The sequence below is a fragment of the Delphinus delphis genome, chromosome 7 (assembly GCF_949987515.2).
Source record: "Delphinus delphis chromosome 7, mDelDel1.2, whole genome shotgun sequence".
NCBI classification, from domain to species: Eukaryota; Metazoa; Chordata; class Mammalia; order Artiodactyla; family Delphinidae; genus Delphinus; species Delphinus delphis.
Window position 1 is genome coordinate 109,861,906 of NC_082689.1, and position 17,977 is coordinate 109,879,882.

Below are 17,977 nucleotides of genomic sequence, written 5' to 3' on the forward strand. Positions count from 1 at the left end.
GATGGGGGCATTACTCCATTACTGGAGTAATGCAGCAGCAGGCCGAAGAATGACTAGGGTTGCTGGCAACCATCAGAAGCTAAAAAGAGGCAAGGAAGGATTCTTTTCTACAGCCTTCAGAGAGGGCATGATCCGGCTGATACCTTGATTTTGGACTTCTGGCCTCCAGAACTATGAGAGAATATATTTGTTATTTTAGGCTATCCACCTTGTAGTACTTTGTTATGGCAGCCCTAGGAAATTAATATAGCCTGTTAAAAACAGTGAATTACACTGATTTTCAAATGCTGAACTAACCTTGCAGAGCTGTAACAAATCCTACTTGATCAAGGTGTAAAATTCTACTTAGATATTGCTGGATTAAATTTGCTAACATTTTGTTAAGAATTTTTACAACCATATTCATTAAGGAATATTGATATGTAGTTTTCTATATTTGTACTCTGTCTTGTTTCTGTATCAGGAAAATACTGGCTTCATAAAATGAAGTGTTCCCTCCTATATTTGAAAGAGATTGTGGGAAATTGGTGTTGATTCTTCTTTAAACGTTTGGTAGGGCTTCCCTGGTGGCGCAGTGGTTGAGTGTCGGCCTGCCGATGCAGGGGACACGGGTTCGTGCCCCGGTCCGGGAAGATCCCACATGCCGCAGAGCGGCTGGGCCCGTGAGCCATGGCCGATGAGCCTGCGCGTCCGGAGCCTGTGCTCCGCAACAGGAGAGGCCACAACAGTGAGAGGCCCGCGTACCGCAAAAAAAAAAAAAAAAAAACGTTTGGTAGAATTTCCCAGTAAAAGTATCTGAGCCTATAGATTCCTGTTTGGAAGCTTTTAAATTATGGATTCAACTTATTTAATGGTTATAAGACTATTCAGATTGCCTGTTTCTGACTGAGTTTTGCTAGTATGTGGCTTTTAAGGAATTGGTCTACTTCGTCTAAGCAGCTGACTCTATGAGCGTAAAGTTGTTTGTAGTATTTCCTTATGCTTTTAATGGCTGCACAGTCTTAGTAATATCCTGTTTCCTTCTTTTAAAAAAATTTTTATTTCATATTGGAGTACAGTTGACCAACAATGTTGTGTTGGTTTCGGGAGTACAGGAATGTGATTCAGTTATACATATACATGTATGTATTCTTTTTCAAATTCTTTTCCCATTTAGGTTATTACAGCATACTGAGCAGACTTGCCTGTGCTACACAGTAGGTACTTGTTGGTTATCTATTTTAAATACAGCAGTCTGTACATGTCAATTCCAAACTCCCAATCTATCCCTCCCCACCACTCTTCCCTCCTGGTAACAATAAGTTCATTCTCTAAGTCTTTGAGTCTGTTTCTGTTTTGTAAAGAAGTTCATTCGTATGTTTTTTCCCCCCCACATATAAGCGAAATCATATGATATTTGTCTTTTTCTGTATGATATACTTCACTTAGTATGATAATCTCCATCCATGTTGTTGCAAATGGCATTATTTCATTCTGTGTAATATTCTATTGTATATATGTACCACACCTTCTTAATCCATTCCTCTGTTGATGGGCACTATGGTTGCTTCCATGTCTTGGCTATTGTAAATACTGCTACAATGAACAGCAGGGTGCATGTATCCTTTCGAACTATGTTTTTCTCCAATATATACCCAGGAGTGGGACTGCTGGATCATATGGTACTTCTATTTTCAGTTGTTTAAGGAACCTCCATGCTGTTCTCCATAGTAGCTGTACTAATTTACATTCCCACTAATAGTGTAGGAAGATTCCCTTTTCTCCACACTCTTTCCAGCATTTATTGTTTGTAGATTTTTTGACAATAGCCATTCTGACTGGTGTGAGGTGGTATCTCATTGTAGTTTTGATATGCATTTCTCTAATAATTAGTGAGGTTGAACATCTTTTCATGTGCCTCTTGATCATCTGTATGTCTTCTTTGGAGAAATGTCTATTTAGGTCGTCTGCCCATTTTTTGATTGGGTTGTTTGTTTTGATGACACTGAGCTGCATGAGCTGTTGGTAAATTTTGGAGACTAATCCCTTGTGAGCTGCATCACTTGCAAATATTTTCTTCCATTCTGTGGGTTGTCTTCTTGTTTTGTTTATGGTCTCCTTTGCTGTACAAAGCTTTTTCGTTTAATCCGGTCCCATTTGTTTATTTTTGTTTTTATTTCCATTACTCTGGGAGATGCATCAAAAAAGATACTGCTGCAATTTATGTCAGAGAGTGTTCTGCCTGTTTTCCTCTAAGGGTTTTATAATGTCTCGTCTTACATTTAGGTCTTTAATCCATTTTGAGTTTATTTTTGTGTATGGTGTTAAAAGAATGTTCTAACTTCATTTTCTGACATGTAGCTGTCCAGCTTTCCAGTGCCATTTATTGAAGAGACTGTCCCCCCTCCACTGTATTGTACTATCTCTCCTCCATTGCCTCCTCTGTCATAGATTAATTGACCACAGGTGCATGGGTTTACTTCTGGGCTTCCTATCCTGTTCCATTGATGTGTATTTCTGTTTTTGTGCCAGTAACATACTGTTGTGATGACTATAGCTTTGTAGTATAGTCTGAAGTCAGGGAGCGTGATCCCTCCAGCTCCATTTTTCTCTTTCAAGATTGCTTTGGCTAATACGGGGTCTTTTGTGTCTCCATACAAATTTTAAGACTGTAGATTGCCTTGGGTGGTATAGTCATTTTGAGAATATTGATTCTTCCAATCCAAGAACACAGTATATCTTTCCATGTGGTTGGGTCATCTTTGATTTCTTTCATCAGCATCTTAGAGTTTTTGGAGGACAGGTCTTTTGCCTCCTCAGGTAGGTTCATTCCTAGGTATTTTATTCTTTATGATGTGGTGGTAAATGGGATTGTTTCTTTAATTTCTCTTTCTGATCTTTTGTTGTTAGTGTATAGAAATGCAACAGATTTCTGTGTATTAATTTTATATGCTGTAACTTTACTCAATTCACTGATGAGCTCTAGTAGTTTTCTGGTAGCATCTTTAGGATTTTCTAGTTTAATGACATGTCATCTGCAAAAAGTGAGTTTTACTTCTTCTTTTCCAATTTGGATGACTTTTTTTTTTTCCTTCTCTGATTGCTGTGGTTAGGACTTCCAAAACTATGTTGAATAAAAGTAGCGAGAGTGGCCATCCTTGTCTTGCTCCTGACCTTCCAGGAAATGCTTTCAGCTTTTCACTGTTGAGTATGATGTTAGCTGTAGGTTTGTCATATATGGTCTTTATTATGTTGAGGTATGTTCCCTCTATGTCCACTTTCTGGAGGGTTTTTATCATAAATGGGTATTGAATTTTGTCAAAAGCTTTTCCTGCACCTATTGAGATGATCATATAGGTTTTATTCTTCAATTATTTGTTAATATGGTGTATCACATGGATTGATTTGCAGATATTGAAAAACCCTTGCACCCTGGGATAAACCCCACTTGATCATGGTGTATGACCCTTTTAATGTGTTATTGGATTCGGTTTGCTAGTATTTTGCTGAGGATTTTTGCGTCTGTGTTCATCAGTGATATTGGCCTGTAACTTTCTTTTTTTGTGGTATCTTTGTCTAGCTTTGGTATCAGGGTGATGGTGGTCTCATAGAATGAGCTTGGGAGTATTCCTTCCTCTGCAATTTTTTGAAACAGTTTCAGAAGGATAGATGTTAGTGCTTCTCTAAATGTTTGATAGAATTCAACTGTGAAGCCATCTGGTCCTGGGCTTTTGTTGTTGGGAGTTTTTTAATCACAGTTTCAATTTCAGTACTTGTGATTGGTCTGTTCATATTTTCTATTTTTTCCTGGTTCAGTCTTGGAAGATTGTACCTTTCTAAGGATTTGTCTTTCTTCCAGGTTGTCCATTTTATTGGCATACAGCTGCATGTAGTAGTCTCTTACGATCCTTTGTGTTTCTGTGGTGTCAGTTGTAACTTCTCCTTTTTCATTTCTAATCTTACTGATTTGAGCCCTCTTTTTTTTCTTGATGAGGCTGGCTAAAGGTTTATCAATTTTGTTTCTTTTCGAAGAACCAGCTTTTAGTTTTACTCATCTTTGCTATTGTTTTCTTCATCTGTATTTCATTTATTTCTGCTCTGATCTTTATGATTTCTTCTAACTTTGGGTTTTGTTTGTTCTTCTTTCTCTAGTTGCTTTAGGTATAAGGTTAGATTGTTTATTTGAGATTTTTCTTGTTTCCTGAGCTAAGATTGTATTGCTATAAACTTCCCCCTTAGAACTTTTTTTTGCTGCATCCCATAGGTTTTGGATCATTGTGTTTTCATTTTCATTTGTCTCTAGGTATTTTCTGATTGCCTCTTTGATTTCTTCAGTGACCCATTGGTTGTTTAGTAGCATATTGTTCAGCCTCCACGTGCTTGCAGTTTTTGCAGTTTTTTCTTGTAGTTGATTTCTCATCTCATAGCGTTGTAGTTGGAAAAGATGCTTGATATGATTTCAGTTTCTAAAATTTACTGAGGATTGATTTGTGACCCAAGATGTAATCTATCCTGGAGAATGTTCCATGTGCACTTGAGAAGAATATGTATTCTGCTGCTTTTGTATGGAATGCTCTGAAAATATCAATTAAGTCCATCTGGTCTAATGTGTCATTTAAGGCCTGTGTTTCCTTACTGATTTTCTGTTTGGATGATCTGTTCATTTTTGAAAGCAGGGTGTTAAAGTCCCCCAGTATTACTGTGTTACTGTCAATTTCTCCCTTTATTGCTGTTAATATTTGCCTTATATATTGAGGTGCTCCTATGTTGAGTGAATATCTATTTACAACTATTATATCTTCTTAGATTGATCCCTTGATCATTATGTAGTGTCCTTCGTTGTCTCTTGTAATAGTCTTTATTTTAAAGTCTATTTTGTCTTTTATGAGTATTGCTACTCCAGTTTTCTTCTGATCTCCATTTGCATGGAATACCTTTTCCCATCTCTTCACTTTCATTCTGTATGTGTCTCTAGATCTGAAGTGGGTCTCTTGTAGACAGCATATATACAGGTCTTGTTTTTGTATCCATTCAGCCAGTCTATGTCTTTCGGTTAGAGTATTTAATCTGTTTACATTTAAGGTAATTATCGATATGTGTGTTCTTATTGCCATTTTGTTAACTATTTTGGATTTGTTATTGCAGGTGGTTTTTCTTCCCTTTCTCTTTGTTCTCTTCCCTTGTGATTTGATGCTGTGTTTGGATTCCTTTTTTGTGTATCTATTGTAGATTTTCAGTTTGCGGTTACCATGAGGTTTTGATATAGCAGTCTATATATAAATAAGATTGTTTTAAGTTGCTGGTCTTTTAATTTCAAATCCATTTCCAACATCCTGCATTTGTGCTCTCCTCTTCTCACAATTTTGCTGGTTTTGATATCATATTGTGTGCCGATGATTTCCTACCTTTACTGTATGTTTGCCTTTTACTGGTGAGCTTTTCCAATTGTAATTTTCTTGTCTCTATAGTAGTTTTGGTCTCTTCTTTTTCACTTAGAGAAGTTCCTTTAGAATTTGTTGCAAAGCTGGTCTGGTGGTACTGAATTTTCCTAGCTTCTGCTTGTCTGTAAAGCTTTTGATTTCTCTGTCGAATCTGAATGAGAGCCTTGCTGGGTAGAGTAATCTTGGTTGTAGGTTCTTCCCTTTCCTCACTGTAAATATATCTCACCACTCCCTTCTGGCCTGCAAAGTTTCTGCTAAGAAATCAGCCGATAACTTCATGGGAGTTCCTTTGTATGTTATTTGTTGCTTTTCCGTTGTTGCTTTTAATCTTTTTTTCTGTCTTTAATTTTTGTCAGTTTGATTACTATGTGTCTCAGCGTGTTCCTCCTTGGAATTATTCTGCCTGGGACGCTCTGCGCTTCCTGGACTTGGTTGACTGTTTCCTTTCCCATGTTAGAGAAGTTGTCAGCTATTATCTCTTCACATATTTTCTTAGGTTCTTTCTCTCTCCTCCTTCTGGGACCCCTATAATGCAAATGTTGGTGCATTTAATGTTGTCCCAGAGGTCTCTCAGACTGTCTTCATTTCTTTTCATTCTTTTTTATTTATTCTGTTCCGTGGCAGTGATTTATAGCATTCTGTCTTGTAGGTCACTTATCCATTTTTCTGCCTCAGTTATTGTGCTATCGATTCCTTCTAGTGTAATTTTCATTTTAGTTATAGTGTTGTTCACCTCTGTTTGTTTGTTCTTTAGCTCTTCTGGGTCTTTGTTAAACATTTCTTGCATCTTCTCGATCTCTGCCTCCATTCTTTTTCCGAGGTCTTGGATCACCTCCGCTATCATTATTTTCAATTCTTTTTCTGGTAGGCTGCCTATCTCTACTTCACTTAGTTGTTCTTCTGTGGTTTTTACCTTGTTCTTTCATCTGGGACGTATTCCTCTGCCGTTTCATTTTGTCTAACTTTCTGTGATTGTGGTTTCCATTCCGCAGGCTGCAGGATTGTAGTTCTTGCTTCTGCTGTCTGCCTTCAGGTGGATGAGGCTAGATTAGGCTTGTGCAGGCTTCCTGATGTGAGGGACTGGTTCCTGCCCAGTGGTGGGTGGAGCTGTGTCTTGTTCCTCTGGTGGGCAGGGCCATGCTCAGGAAGACTTTAAGCTGCATGTCTGCTGAGGGGTGGGGCTGTGTTCTGCCCTGTTGGTCATTTGGCCTGAGGTGTTACAGCATGGAGCCTACAGGCTGTTGGGTGGGGCTAATGGTGGCCTCTGGGAGGGCTCACTCCAACGAGTACTCCCCAGAACTGCTGCTGCTGGTGTTATTGTCCCTGTAGTGAGCCACGGCCATCCCCCACCTCGGCAGGAGACCATCCAATACTAGCAGGTAGGTCTGCCTGTCTCTTATGGGGTCACTGCTTTTTACCCCTGGGTCCTGGTGTGCATGGGACCTTGTGTGCGCCCCCCAAGACTGGAGTTTCTTTTCCTCCCAGTCCTGTGGAATTTCTGCAATCAAACCCTGCTGGCCTTCAAAGCCAGATTCTCTGGGGGCTCCTCCTTCTCTTGTCAGACTGCCAGGCTGGGAAGCCTGATGTGGGGCTCAGAACTTTCACTCCTGTGGGAGAACATCTGTGGTATAACTGTTTTCCAGTTTGTGAGTTGCCCACCTGGCGGGTATAGGATTTGATTTTATAGCGACTGTGCCCCTCCAACCATCTCATTGTGGCTTCTTCATCTTTGGATGTAGGCTATCTTTTTCAGTAGGTTCTAGTGCTTTTTTGGTTGTTGATGGTTGTTCAGCAGTTAGTTGTGGTTTTGGTGTTTTTTTTAAGAAGGGCTGAGTTCACATCCTTCTACTCTGCCATCTTGAGCTAATCTCTGACACAGAATATCATGTGTCAAGCACTGTTTGTTGCCATGCTTGCATATGCAGTAAGTGTACGGCTGTTGTCTGCAGATGTTTGCAGTGCTGCCTCTCCTGTTTCCTTCTTCATATTCATGATTTATGTCCTCTCTCTTCTACCTTCTTCAGTCTTGCTAGAGATTTATTTTATTGATTTTTCTTTTAAAGAATTAGCTTTTTCATTTTATTATTTTCTGTTTTCAATTTCACTGATTTCTGCTTTTTTCACTATTTTCTTCCTTGTACCTGCTTTGAGTTTATGTTGTTCTTCTTTTTCTCGTTTTTTGACGTAGAAACTGTGACTGAAATATTTCCTCTTTTTTTTTTTTTTTTTTTGGTGGTATCCAGGCCTCTCACTGTTGTGGCCTCTCCCATTGCGGAGCACAGGCTCCGGACGTGCAGGCTCAGCGGCCGTGGCTCACGGGCCCAACCGCTCCGCGGCATGTGGGATCTTCCCGGACCGGGGCACGAACCCATGTCCCCTGCATTGGCAGGCGGACTCTCAACCACTGCGCCACCAGGGAAGCCCTCCTCCTCTGTTTTGATATAAACATTTAGTGCTATAGATTTTCCTGTTGGCACTGCTTTAGCTGCCTTCCACATATTTTGGTATGTTGTTCTTTTATCTTCATTCAGTTTTAAGTATTTTTAAAAACTTCCCTTTAGACTTCCTCTTTGACCCATTATTTAGAAGTGTGTTGCTTAATCCATGGCTTGGAGGTATCTGTCACTGGTTTCTAGTTTGATTCCATTATGGTCGATGAAGATACTTTATATTTTTCTATATGATTTCAATTCTCCCTAATTTGTTGAGGTTTATGATCCTAAATATGGTCTGTCTTTACATGTTCTGTGTGCACTTGAGAGAATATGTATTCTGCTGCAGTTCTAGTGTCCTATAATGTCTACTAGATGTTCGTTCGTGGTGTTCACTTCTTGTATATCCTTCTGATTTTCTGTCAAGTACTTCTATCAACTGCCGAGAAGAGGGTGTCGAAGGTCTAACTATGACTGCACATTTGCCTATACTCCTTTCAGCTGTTTTTGCTTCGTATATTCTGAAGCTCATGATTTTTGTTGCCTATATAGTTTTAATCAGTATGTAATGCCTTTTTTCATTTTTAGTAATTTTCTTTCCTCTGAAGTCTACTTTTATTTGATATTATTATAACTACTCTTGTTTTTTGATTAGTTTTTGCATTGTACATATTTTTCCACCCTTTTACTGTCACTCTACTGACACACTGTATCTGAAGTTTCTTACAGACATAATATAGTTGGATCTTTTTTTTTATCCTCTCTGCCCATCTGTGTTTTAATTGGTACTTCCAGACTATTTACATTTAAGGTAATTACTGATATGTAAGGCTAAGCCTGCCATGTTATTATTTGTTTTCTGTGCTTCTTATTCCCCTATTTCTCTTTTCTTTCCTCCCTGTGAATTACCTGTTTTTAGTACTCCACCTTTATTTCTTTGTATGAATATGACTTTAAAGCTTAGGCAAAACAGTTCAATTAAAGTTTAATAGTCAAGAGACTTGGCACAAGGTGATTAATATGTACATATCCAAACAGAAGATTTAGGAATCATCAGTATTTTCAGCTGTCAAATAACCTTTCCTGAGATAGCTTTTGAAGAGTGAGTTCCAATAAGCAATAAGAATCTTTTATGGCTTAAAATGTTACCAGGGAAAACTGTAAATATTTTCCTGCTACGATATGGAATTCCTGTGGTGTGAAGAAATGTCTGGTGGCTCATATCCTGCTTCCACCAAAGGCCAACATTCTCTGATTTCTCTTTCGAAATCTCACCCTCTTTTCAATCCTCAGGGTGTACTTGTGAGGAAGAAAAGCTGGGCAGTGCAGCCACCTCTGTACTTCCATTCAGATAGTGAACTGTCAGGACCTTCACTCCTGCTGATAGGCATTAATTAGTCAGTACCATCCAAATCAGACTCATCTTGAGGCTTCAAGGAAGCTTCCAAGTAAAGTTTATTTGAGGGAATGGGAAATATGACCAATTCTCTGAAAACTTACACTTCTCTGTGCAATGATTATATTTGAGATTAATGACACAAAGTCTATCCATAGAAATATTCGCAGATATTCGCAAAGTACTATCAGCCATTTTTATTATAAGTGGGTTAATGAATGAGAATGTTATTCTCAAGTTCAAAACCACAAAGACATTCACTGAGTGCTTGCACTGGACCATTCCAAGAGCTTCACATATGTTGAACAAAAGGTCTTTTGGAAAATATACTTCCTGGGGCTTATCACACATGTATATCTGAGCATCCTGGAACTACTGTGGACCATGTCCAGTAACAGTCTAGTATAGCTCTTCCTCAACCACTTTGAGGGCTAAAGAGGTCATCTGTGACCACTTGGGTAGCTGGCAACACATGTTGTCATTTATTCATTAGACTGTGTTTCCAGTAAAGTACACAAAGCTTTCTGAGGCAAAGGATAATTTTCCAAATTTTATGCTCAACTGTGTATTCTATCTAAGTTAAACAATAAAGTCTTGAGATTTTATAACAAAAACTTACGGTTCTTTTTGAAACTGGGAAACTGTGATTCTGTTTTTCTATTCTACTGTGATTTCAATATAGCTGAGTGAAAGACCCATTGCAAGTGTTAACACCGAACATTTCTGGGGAAACTGACCTTTGACCCGGACGTCACTGTACCGCTGAAAGTGGTGGTATGCAGCTTTCCAGGGGTTCCGATAGTGACGGAGCAAGGTAATGGGAGGTCTTGGACGCACTGGGACATACCTCACACCTTCTTCATCTATTCAAGAGAAGAAAAAGAAGACATTAAATAGCTTACTATCTATTTGCAACAATCTTCCTGGTATAATTCCTGCAGGTAAGCCGTAAGTGAAATCTGGCTATGTAAACAGCCTCAGGGATGGACCCCTGACTTAAGTGGGAAGCTTCTCGTGACAAAATTTAGCTCAAGTGAGCATTACCGATATACTCCTTGGGAGGAGACTTGCGCTTCTCTGCCTTCACCAGAAGACTCTTGGCAGTGGACTTCTCATCATCAGTGCTGTTTGTCTCCATCATGTCCCCTTCTTCTGTTGAAATCACGTGCTGCTGCTTCCGAGGTTTTTTCCTTGGCGAAGCACCGGGTGGTAGGTCACTTGTAGGCATGGACAGGTTGTTAGCCAGCAATGCAAGAGACGGAGACACACTGTTGGTAGCCAGGGGGGGAACTGCTGTCATAGGAAAAAGGGTGCACACATGCATGAGAGCCCAAACACAGTGGAAAGTGTCACTTGATTTCCATCAGTGAGAAAGATGAGGAAGACAGGAAAAAGAGCTAACATTTATGGAGTCTTCCGACATGCCCAGCGCTATGCTAAGCACTCCAACTGTGGCAGAGGCTGCCAACTGCTTTCTAATACCTCACATCTTCACCTCCCTTAGCACGAGCACCCCTCACTTTGAAATGGGCACACTGTCACTTGGCTGGAAGACCATATTTACTAGTCTCCCTTACAGTTCATTGTGGCCTTTTGAAATGAAAATACAAGTGCTCTGTAGCACTCTTAAGAAGTTTCCTTAAAAGAAAGAAGGCATGACCCACTCCTCGTCTTTTCCTGTGACCCTGGAACTCAGATGGCATAGCTGGAGTTCCAGCAGCTATCTTAAATCAAGAGCATGAGGGTCAAATGCTAGGGGTGATAGGAGCCTGGATCCCTAATGATTTTATGGAGTCCACATACCATGCCTGGACTGTCTGCCTCAGGATTCGCTTCAAGGGAGACAATAAAACCTTACATGTTCAAGCCACTGTTTTTCAAGCCCTTGAGCATGGATTTCTAGGAGATAACCCATTAACTGATATAATTTTAAAAGTAATCTGAGCAAGTAGGCATTATATTATGCCCCAATTTAAAGATGAGAAAACGTGGCACAAATCACACAAGTAGGAAGTGGGACAGCTGGGAGCTGACAGAGGCAGTCTGGCTTCGGAGCCTGGACTATTTAACTACCACAGTCCACTGCCCCCAGATAAGCAGCATTCTCAGTACAATGTTAACATCATTTGTTTGGGCCTGTATGGATCATGTGTCTGGGGACACGCAAACCATGAGAAAACTTCACCTCAACTCTTCTATACCATATATCCTTGGCCTATCCTTTCCCTCCGCCCTTCCTCAGCCACCCACTCCCAACAGTCATACCCTTCACTCTGTCATCACATCTCAATTTCTAGCATCTGACTTTCCAGCCCAAAGATAGCCCAACTATCTTTCTAGGTCACTTCTCCTAGTAACTTGCCTCCAATAATTCCTAGACCCCATTAGGAACTATTATCCATTAATCATACCACTTATTTGCTGTCACTCATCCCTCAAATGTCCACTCTCTCCTATCACTGGGTTTTAATTCTCCCATTAATTTTATTCACTTTATTCGTTTATTGTCCTTTCTTTTGCTTCACTGTACTCACTGAGCAAAAAGCACAACAGGCTAAATCCAACTCTCCAACTAGTTTGCACCTGTGCAGCTGAGTGTAGCCAGAGAAAAACACACAGCAACGGGCACAGGTGTCCTGTTAGCATGATTGCTGACCTCGAGCAGGCCCTTGCTGCTGGACGATCCTCCCGCATCTGCCAAGTCCATTCACCCTCAACACCTCCTATATCACCCCTGCCCTCAGCTATGACCCTGCTTTCTATCTTACTGGAAAATATAGAAATAATCAGAAGGAAATGTGCATAAATTCCCACCAGCTATACGTACTTACATGCATCGTGACCAGGCACTTCCTTTCTCTCTGTGATTTCAGCAGACACAGATTCCTTCACATACACAATAGGTCCCACCCACTCTCACCTCCTCAGACATCGCTTCAGGAATTCATCTCTTTTTCCTGCATCATCACTTCTTTCCCCTCTACTGGATCACTCCCATTAACATACAAAACTCATTTGTCCTGTCTTAAAAATAACTTCCTCTTGGCATCATTTCCCTTCAGATATTGCCCTTCCTTTTTCTAGCGCTTTATAACAAACTCCTCAAGTGCTGTTTATACTCCCTGTCTCTAAGTTGTTTCCCAGCTTTCTCTTGAACCCACTCCCCATCATGCTGCGGCCAATATCATTACGTGGAAACTGCTCTTCTCGAGATCTGCATGACCTTCATACTGCTAAATCCAATGGTCCTGCTCAGTTCCTACCTTACTTGATCTCTCACCAGTCATGACCCTTGTCCTGGCTTTCTAGGACATCATACTCTACGCTTTCTCCCTCTCACTCTGGCCCCTCCACTTAGTCTCCTGTGCTAGCTTCGGCCTCCTCTCCCTCCTCAAAATGGTGCAGTGCCGCAGGGCTCAGTTCACAGCTGCTTCTGTTTTTTATCCTGCGCTCATTCCTCAGATGATCTTATCCATTAAGATCTAACTTAATGGATAAGATTAAAAACTAACTCCTGATCTCTCCCTACACAATGGAGCCCCCCCCCCGCACCCTCCCCTACCTCAACTGCCAGCAACTCTATGCTTCCAACTGCCAGCAACTCTATGCAGCCAAAAACTTTATAGTTGCCTCTGATGCCGTTCCTCACACACAACATTCCATCTTAATAAAGAAATCCTCTCAGTTCTACTTCAACAATATATCTAGACTCTCACCACTTCATACTACTGGTACTGCTACTACCCTGGCTGAAACCTTCACTAGTCCCTGCAATTAATGCAGCAGGCTCTAAACACATCTCCCTAATTCCACCCTTGTCCCCAGTCTTTTTCCCACAGAGCAGCCAGAGTGGTCTGTTAAAAATGGAAGTGAGCTCAAGTCTCTCTTCTGCTCGGAACCCTCTGATAGCTCCCACCTCCCTCAGCAAAGCCGAAGGCCTTGCCGTGGCCCACAGGCTCTCGCAGTCTTGACCCTGTTTCTCTGACCTTGTCCATCCCGCTCCCCTCGTTTACTGAGCTCCACCTGCCGTTGCCTCTGCTATTCTTTGAGCACACCAGGCTTTTACATTTACTGCTCTCCCGGTCTGAAATGACCTTCTTCCAGATATCCTCGTGGCCAGCATTTCATCTCTTTAATGTCTCTGCTCAAAGATCATTTCCTCAGTAAGGCCTTTCCTTTAAAGCATTCTTAAAAATCACAGCTCCAGCCCTAACTTTCCCTTATATTTTGTCTCTACTTCATTTTACCGTCTGTTGCCCTTGCGAGAAGGTAAGTTCCAAGAGGATGGAGTTGTGCTTGTTTTGTACAAGGTTGTATCATCAGTGCCTGGTGCAGAGCCCTACAGGACAAAGGCCGGTGCAGAGCCCTACAGTTTGAGGAAGGACTACTGCCAACTTCCTAGTACCGAGAGGTTAAGAGGAAGTATCCAGTACGTTGAAAGAGCAGATGAACAGCAAAAGTGAGACCATTTCCTTTCCCCTCCAGGGTTATCCACAGTACCTTTCAACGGAAGTGCTGAGGCTAAATATGGGTGCCATAGAAGGATATTTCCTGGCATAATAAAATGAAAATAAATAAGCAAATAAATGCACAGCAGGTTTAAAAACTGTAGACATAGCATGACCACACCTCATAACTGAACAGACGGCATGGGAGATGGGGGCCTTCATGCCGAATGGTTAAGAGGGTAATACTGGGTAACTATGGGACAAACTGACTTGTTTTCCACTTTGGCTTTCTCTGTATTTTATAAATTTCATACACTGAATGTTACATTTGTAGTCAGGTAAAATAAGATTACACGTAAGTTATTAAAATAACAGAAAACCAACCAAACAAAAAGAAAACCTTTAAAGTGACCTGCCTTTTACAAACTAGAAGTTTAGAGTTGAGAAGAGGGAGGGGGTGATGGTAGTTTTGGGATTTTACTAATCACAAATAAATTTATCAAGACACTACTTTCTACAACACAAATCTTACTTTACTGCATACACAAGGCAACAAAAATTGGCAGGGAACACACTGTAAACTAATCAGCACTTAGCTATGATTGTATTGTGAACCCCTTTTCCATGGCAATATTTTCTTAATGAATACAAGAAGCTATGTTCAAAGATATTCTTAGGGAAATAATAATCTTTTTCAAGATTTTGGTGAGAAAATTAACTAGAAAAGGGTAGCAATATGGCTTTAGTTTTCAAAAGGAGCGCAATGCTTTCTTCTATTTATTAAAAACTAATGAAATACAAATTTCAAATGGGCATCAAGGCGTCAGACTTCCTGGCTGAGGGTCACACGAGAGTTTGGACTCTGAGGAGAGTTAGGAAAAGGGGAAGAAGCAACTGCCAGCAAAGAGCATACTGTGAATGAACTTACCAGAAACTGGCCTCATGATGTCCACTGGTTCCACTTCTTCTTTAACTTTTATCTCAGGTGCAGGAGGGCCCAAAACGGAGGAGAGACTGCTGCCCACAGCCACTGGCGGTGGAGGGGCAGTGGCAATGGTGGTGATGGGTGGAGTGACGGGAACTGCTCCAGGAATGGTCGGAAGGGCAACCGCTGGTTGTGACGGGGGGCTAGCTGCTGCAATCATAGTTGGAATGGCTGGTGGAGGCTGCTGAGCGGTGGGTGGGACTGCAACGGTGGGCTGATCATTATTTTGATTGGATATGGTCTCCATAGACACAGTGACTGGAGTGGCCATCGATACGTGGATCTCTGACTTGGGTTTGGCACTGAAACACAAAAGCAAACACAGAAAGTTGACTTAACCTGCATCATCTCAGAAGGTGAATATTTGTCCAATTCTTTTTGTACAACACACAGCACAACTAAAACTCTATTCCTTGATTTTAAAAGTTGAACTTTAGGGTAACTTTTAAAGGGAATTCAAGTTTCACAACCATCCCCATCGTTTTTATAGGCAGTAATAAAATTAATTTAGAAAACGAAGAACACTTTAAGGAAATCAAAGTCACATCACTGAAAGACAACCAATTTTCATTACATTAGTGTATTTTTCCCTCCAAGAATTCATTATTGCATATGTTGCCTTAGGAGGTTTTTTTTTTAATAACAACTATACTCACACTTCATATGTCATTTGTAAACCTACTTCTTATAAAACAGGAAACTCATGCACATGGAAAAGATCGAAAAGAATACAAATTGAGAATAACTTCCCTCCACTTCGAACACCCAGCCCTCTGCCCAGGGTCACCACAACATTCCGGTATGTTTTACCAGAAATACTTCAGACATCTAAAGTAACTACAAATACAGTTTTCAAAAATGTATATTCTATTTTTTTTCAGTTTTATAAGAAGTCATCGATGTCATTACAAATTCTTCTCAAACATTTTTTTAAGTAAAGTATTTCATTTGATAGCTGTAAAGCTTTACTGATTTATATTACTGCTGCTGAAAATTTATATACTACTGCTGAAAATTCAGAATATCAAAAGCAACACAAGACAATACCCCTCAAGTTCAAGGCCCCAAGCAACAGGACTTATATAGGCAAAAAATTCAATATTGACCAAAACCTCACACCATATACAAAAATGAACTAAACAAGGATCATAAATCTAAACGTAAAAATGTAAAACTATAAAACTTTTATGACTGGAGCTCTTAGACATGATACCAAAAGCACAAAAAACTGATAAATCGGGTTTCATCAAAATTAAAAACTTTTGGGCTTCCCTGGTGGCGCAGTGGTTGAGAGTCCGCCTGCCGATGCAGGGGACATGGGTTCATGCCCCGGTCTGGGAGGATCCCACATGCCGCGGAGCGGCTGGGTCCATGAGCCATGGCCGCTGAGCCTGAGCGTCTGGAGCCTCTGCTCCGCAACGGGAGAGGCCACAACAGTGAGAGGTTCGTGTACCACAAAAAAAAAAAAAATTAAAAAAATAAAAACTTTTGCTTTGCTAAAGACCATTTTGGGAGATTGAAAAGACAAGGCAGAGACTGAAAAATATATCTGCAAAGCACATACTGCATATATCTGAGAATACTATGCTAAGTAAAATAAGCCAATCACAAAAATACAGTCGGCCCTCTATACCCACAGGCTCCACATCTGCAGATTCAACAAGCAGTGAATGGAAAATATTTAGGGACAAAAAATTCCAGAAAGTTCCAAAAAGCAAAACGTGAACTTGGTGCATGCTGGCTACTATTTACACAGCATTTACATTGTATTAGGTATTATAAGTAATCTGGGGATGCGTAGGTTACATGAAAATACTATGCCATTTTATATAAGGGACTTGAACTTCCATGGATTTTGATATATGCAGGGGCACAGGTCATGGAACCAATGCCCCAAGAGGGTACCGAGGGGTGACCATACTGTAGGACTCCATTTATATGTGCTACCTAGAGTAGTCAAATTCACTGAAAAAGAAAGCAGAATGGTGATTTCCAGGGGTTGAAATGAGAGACAATGGGGAGTTGCTGTAAAACGGGTATACAGCTGCAGTTTTGCAAGATGAAAAATATCTGGAGATTGGTTGCACAGCACTGGGAATATGCTTAATACCGCTGAAATATACACTTAAGATGGTTAAAAAAATGAAAACAAAACACATATCTAATAAAGGAGTTTTATGTAGAAAATATAAAGAAGTCTGTAAACTCAACACTAAGAAAACAAATAATCCCATTAAAAATGGGCACAACACATGAATAATGAACAATTTGCTAAAGAAAATATTCAGAAGGCTAATAAGCACACAAGAAAATGTTCAACACTATTAGCCATTAGAGACATGCAAAGAAAGCTTCGATGATACACGACCACACACATATCAGAATGGTGAAAATATAATACCCTATGATACCAAGTGCAGGAAAGAATGTGGAGCAACTATTTCTACAAAAAACCTTCTAGGGCTTCCCTGGTGGCGCAGTGGGTGAGAATCCGCCTGCCAGTGCAGGGGACACAGGCTCGAGCCCTGGGCCGGGAAGATCCCACATGCCATAGAGTAACTAAGCCCGTGCACCACAACTACTGAGCCTGCGCTCTAGAGCCTACGAACCACAGCGACTGAGCCCACATGCCACAACTACTGAAGCCTGCGTGCCTAGAGCCTGGCTCCACAACAAGAGAAGCCACCGCAATGAGAAGCCCGCACACCGCAATGAAGAGCTGCCCCCGCTCGCCGCAGCTAGAGAAAGCCTGCGTGCAGCAACGAAGACCCAACACAGCCAAAAATAAATAAATAAAATTAAAAAACAAACAAAAACCTTCTAACACTAATAAATGAGTTTAGCAGGGTTGTATAATAAAAGGATCTCCTATGTTGCAGGTATGAATTTTAAATGGTCCAGTTACCCTGGAAAACAGTTTGGAGGTTTCTTATAAAACTAAAAATATACATGTACAATGCAACTCAGCAACTGCACTCTTGGGATTTTTATGCTACAGAAATGAAAATGGGTGGAAAATGTGGTCTACCCAGAGCACTGTACATGAATGTTTACAGCAGCTTTATTTGTAATAGCCCCAAACTAGAAACAACCCCAATGTACTTCAATGAGTGAACAGATAAACAGATTGTGCTACATCCATATGATAGAACAGGGCTCAACCAAAACAGTGCTACAGTGCTACCGCTTGGCATAGACTCTCAAAAGTACTGTGCCAAGTGAAAATAAGCTATATAATTATATATATAATTATGCGATTCCATTTACACAAAACTCTCAACATGACAAAATTATAG

The 17,977-nt window shown here is 40.6% G+C and overlaps 1 protein-coding gene across 6 annotated transcripts in view; it reads right to left on the minus strand.

Annotated features, from left to right (window-relative positions):
- SAP130 (Sin3A associated protein 130) overlaps nucleotides 1–17,977 on the minus strand; it is a 75,615-nt gene that overhangs the window by 10,951 nt on the left and 46,687 nt on the right. For all 6 annotated transcript variants that reach the window (XM_060017001.1, XM_060016999.1, XM_060017004.1 and 3 more), the window contains 3 exons: nucleotides 14,625–14,983; nucleotides 10,293–10,541; nucleotides 9,986–10,111 (listed from right to left, as the gene is read on the minus strand). In XM_060017001.1, coding sequence (XP_059872984.1) covers nucleotides 9,986–10,111; nucleotides 10,293–10,541; nucleotides 14,625–14,983 — 734 coding nt within the window. The remainder of the gene's footprint in view (nucleotides 1–9,985; nucleotides 10,112–10,292; nucleotides 10,542–14,624; nucleotides 14,984–17,977) is intronic.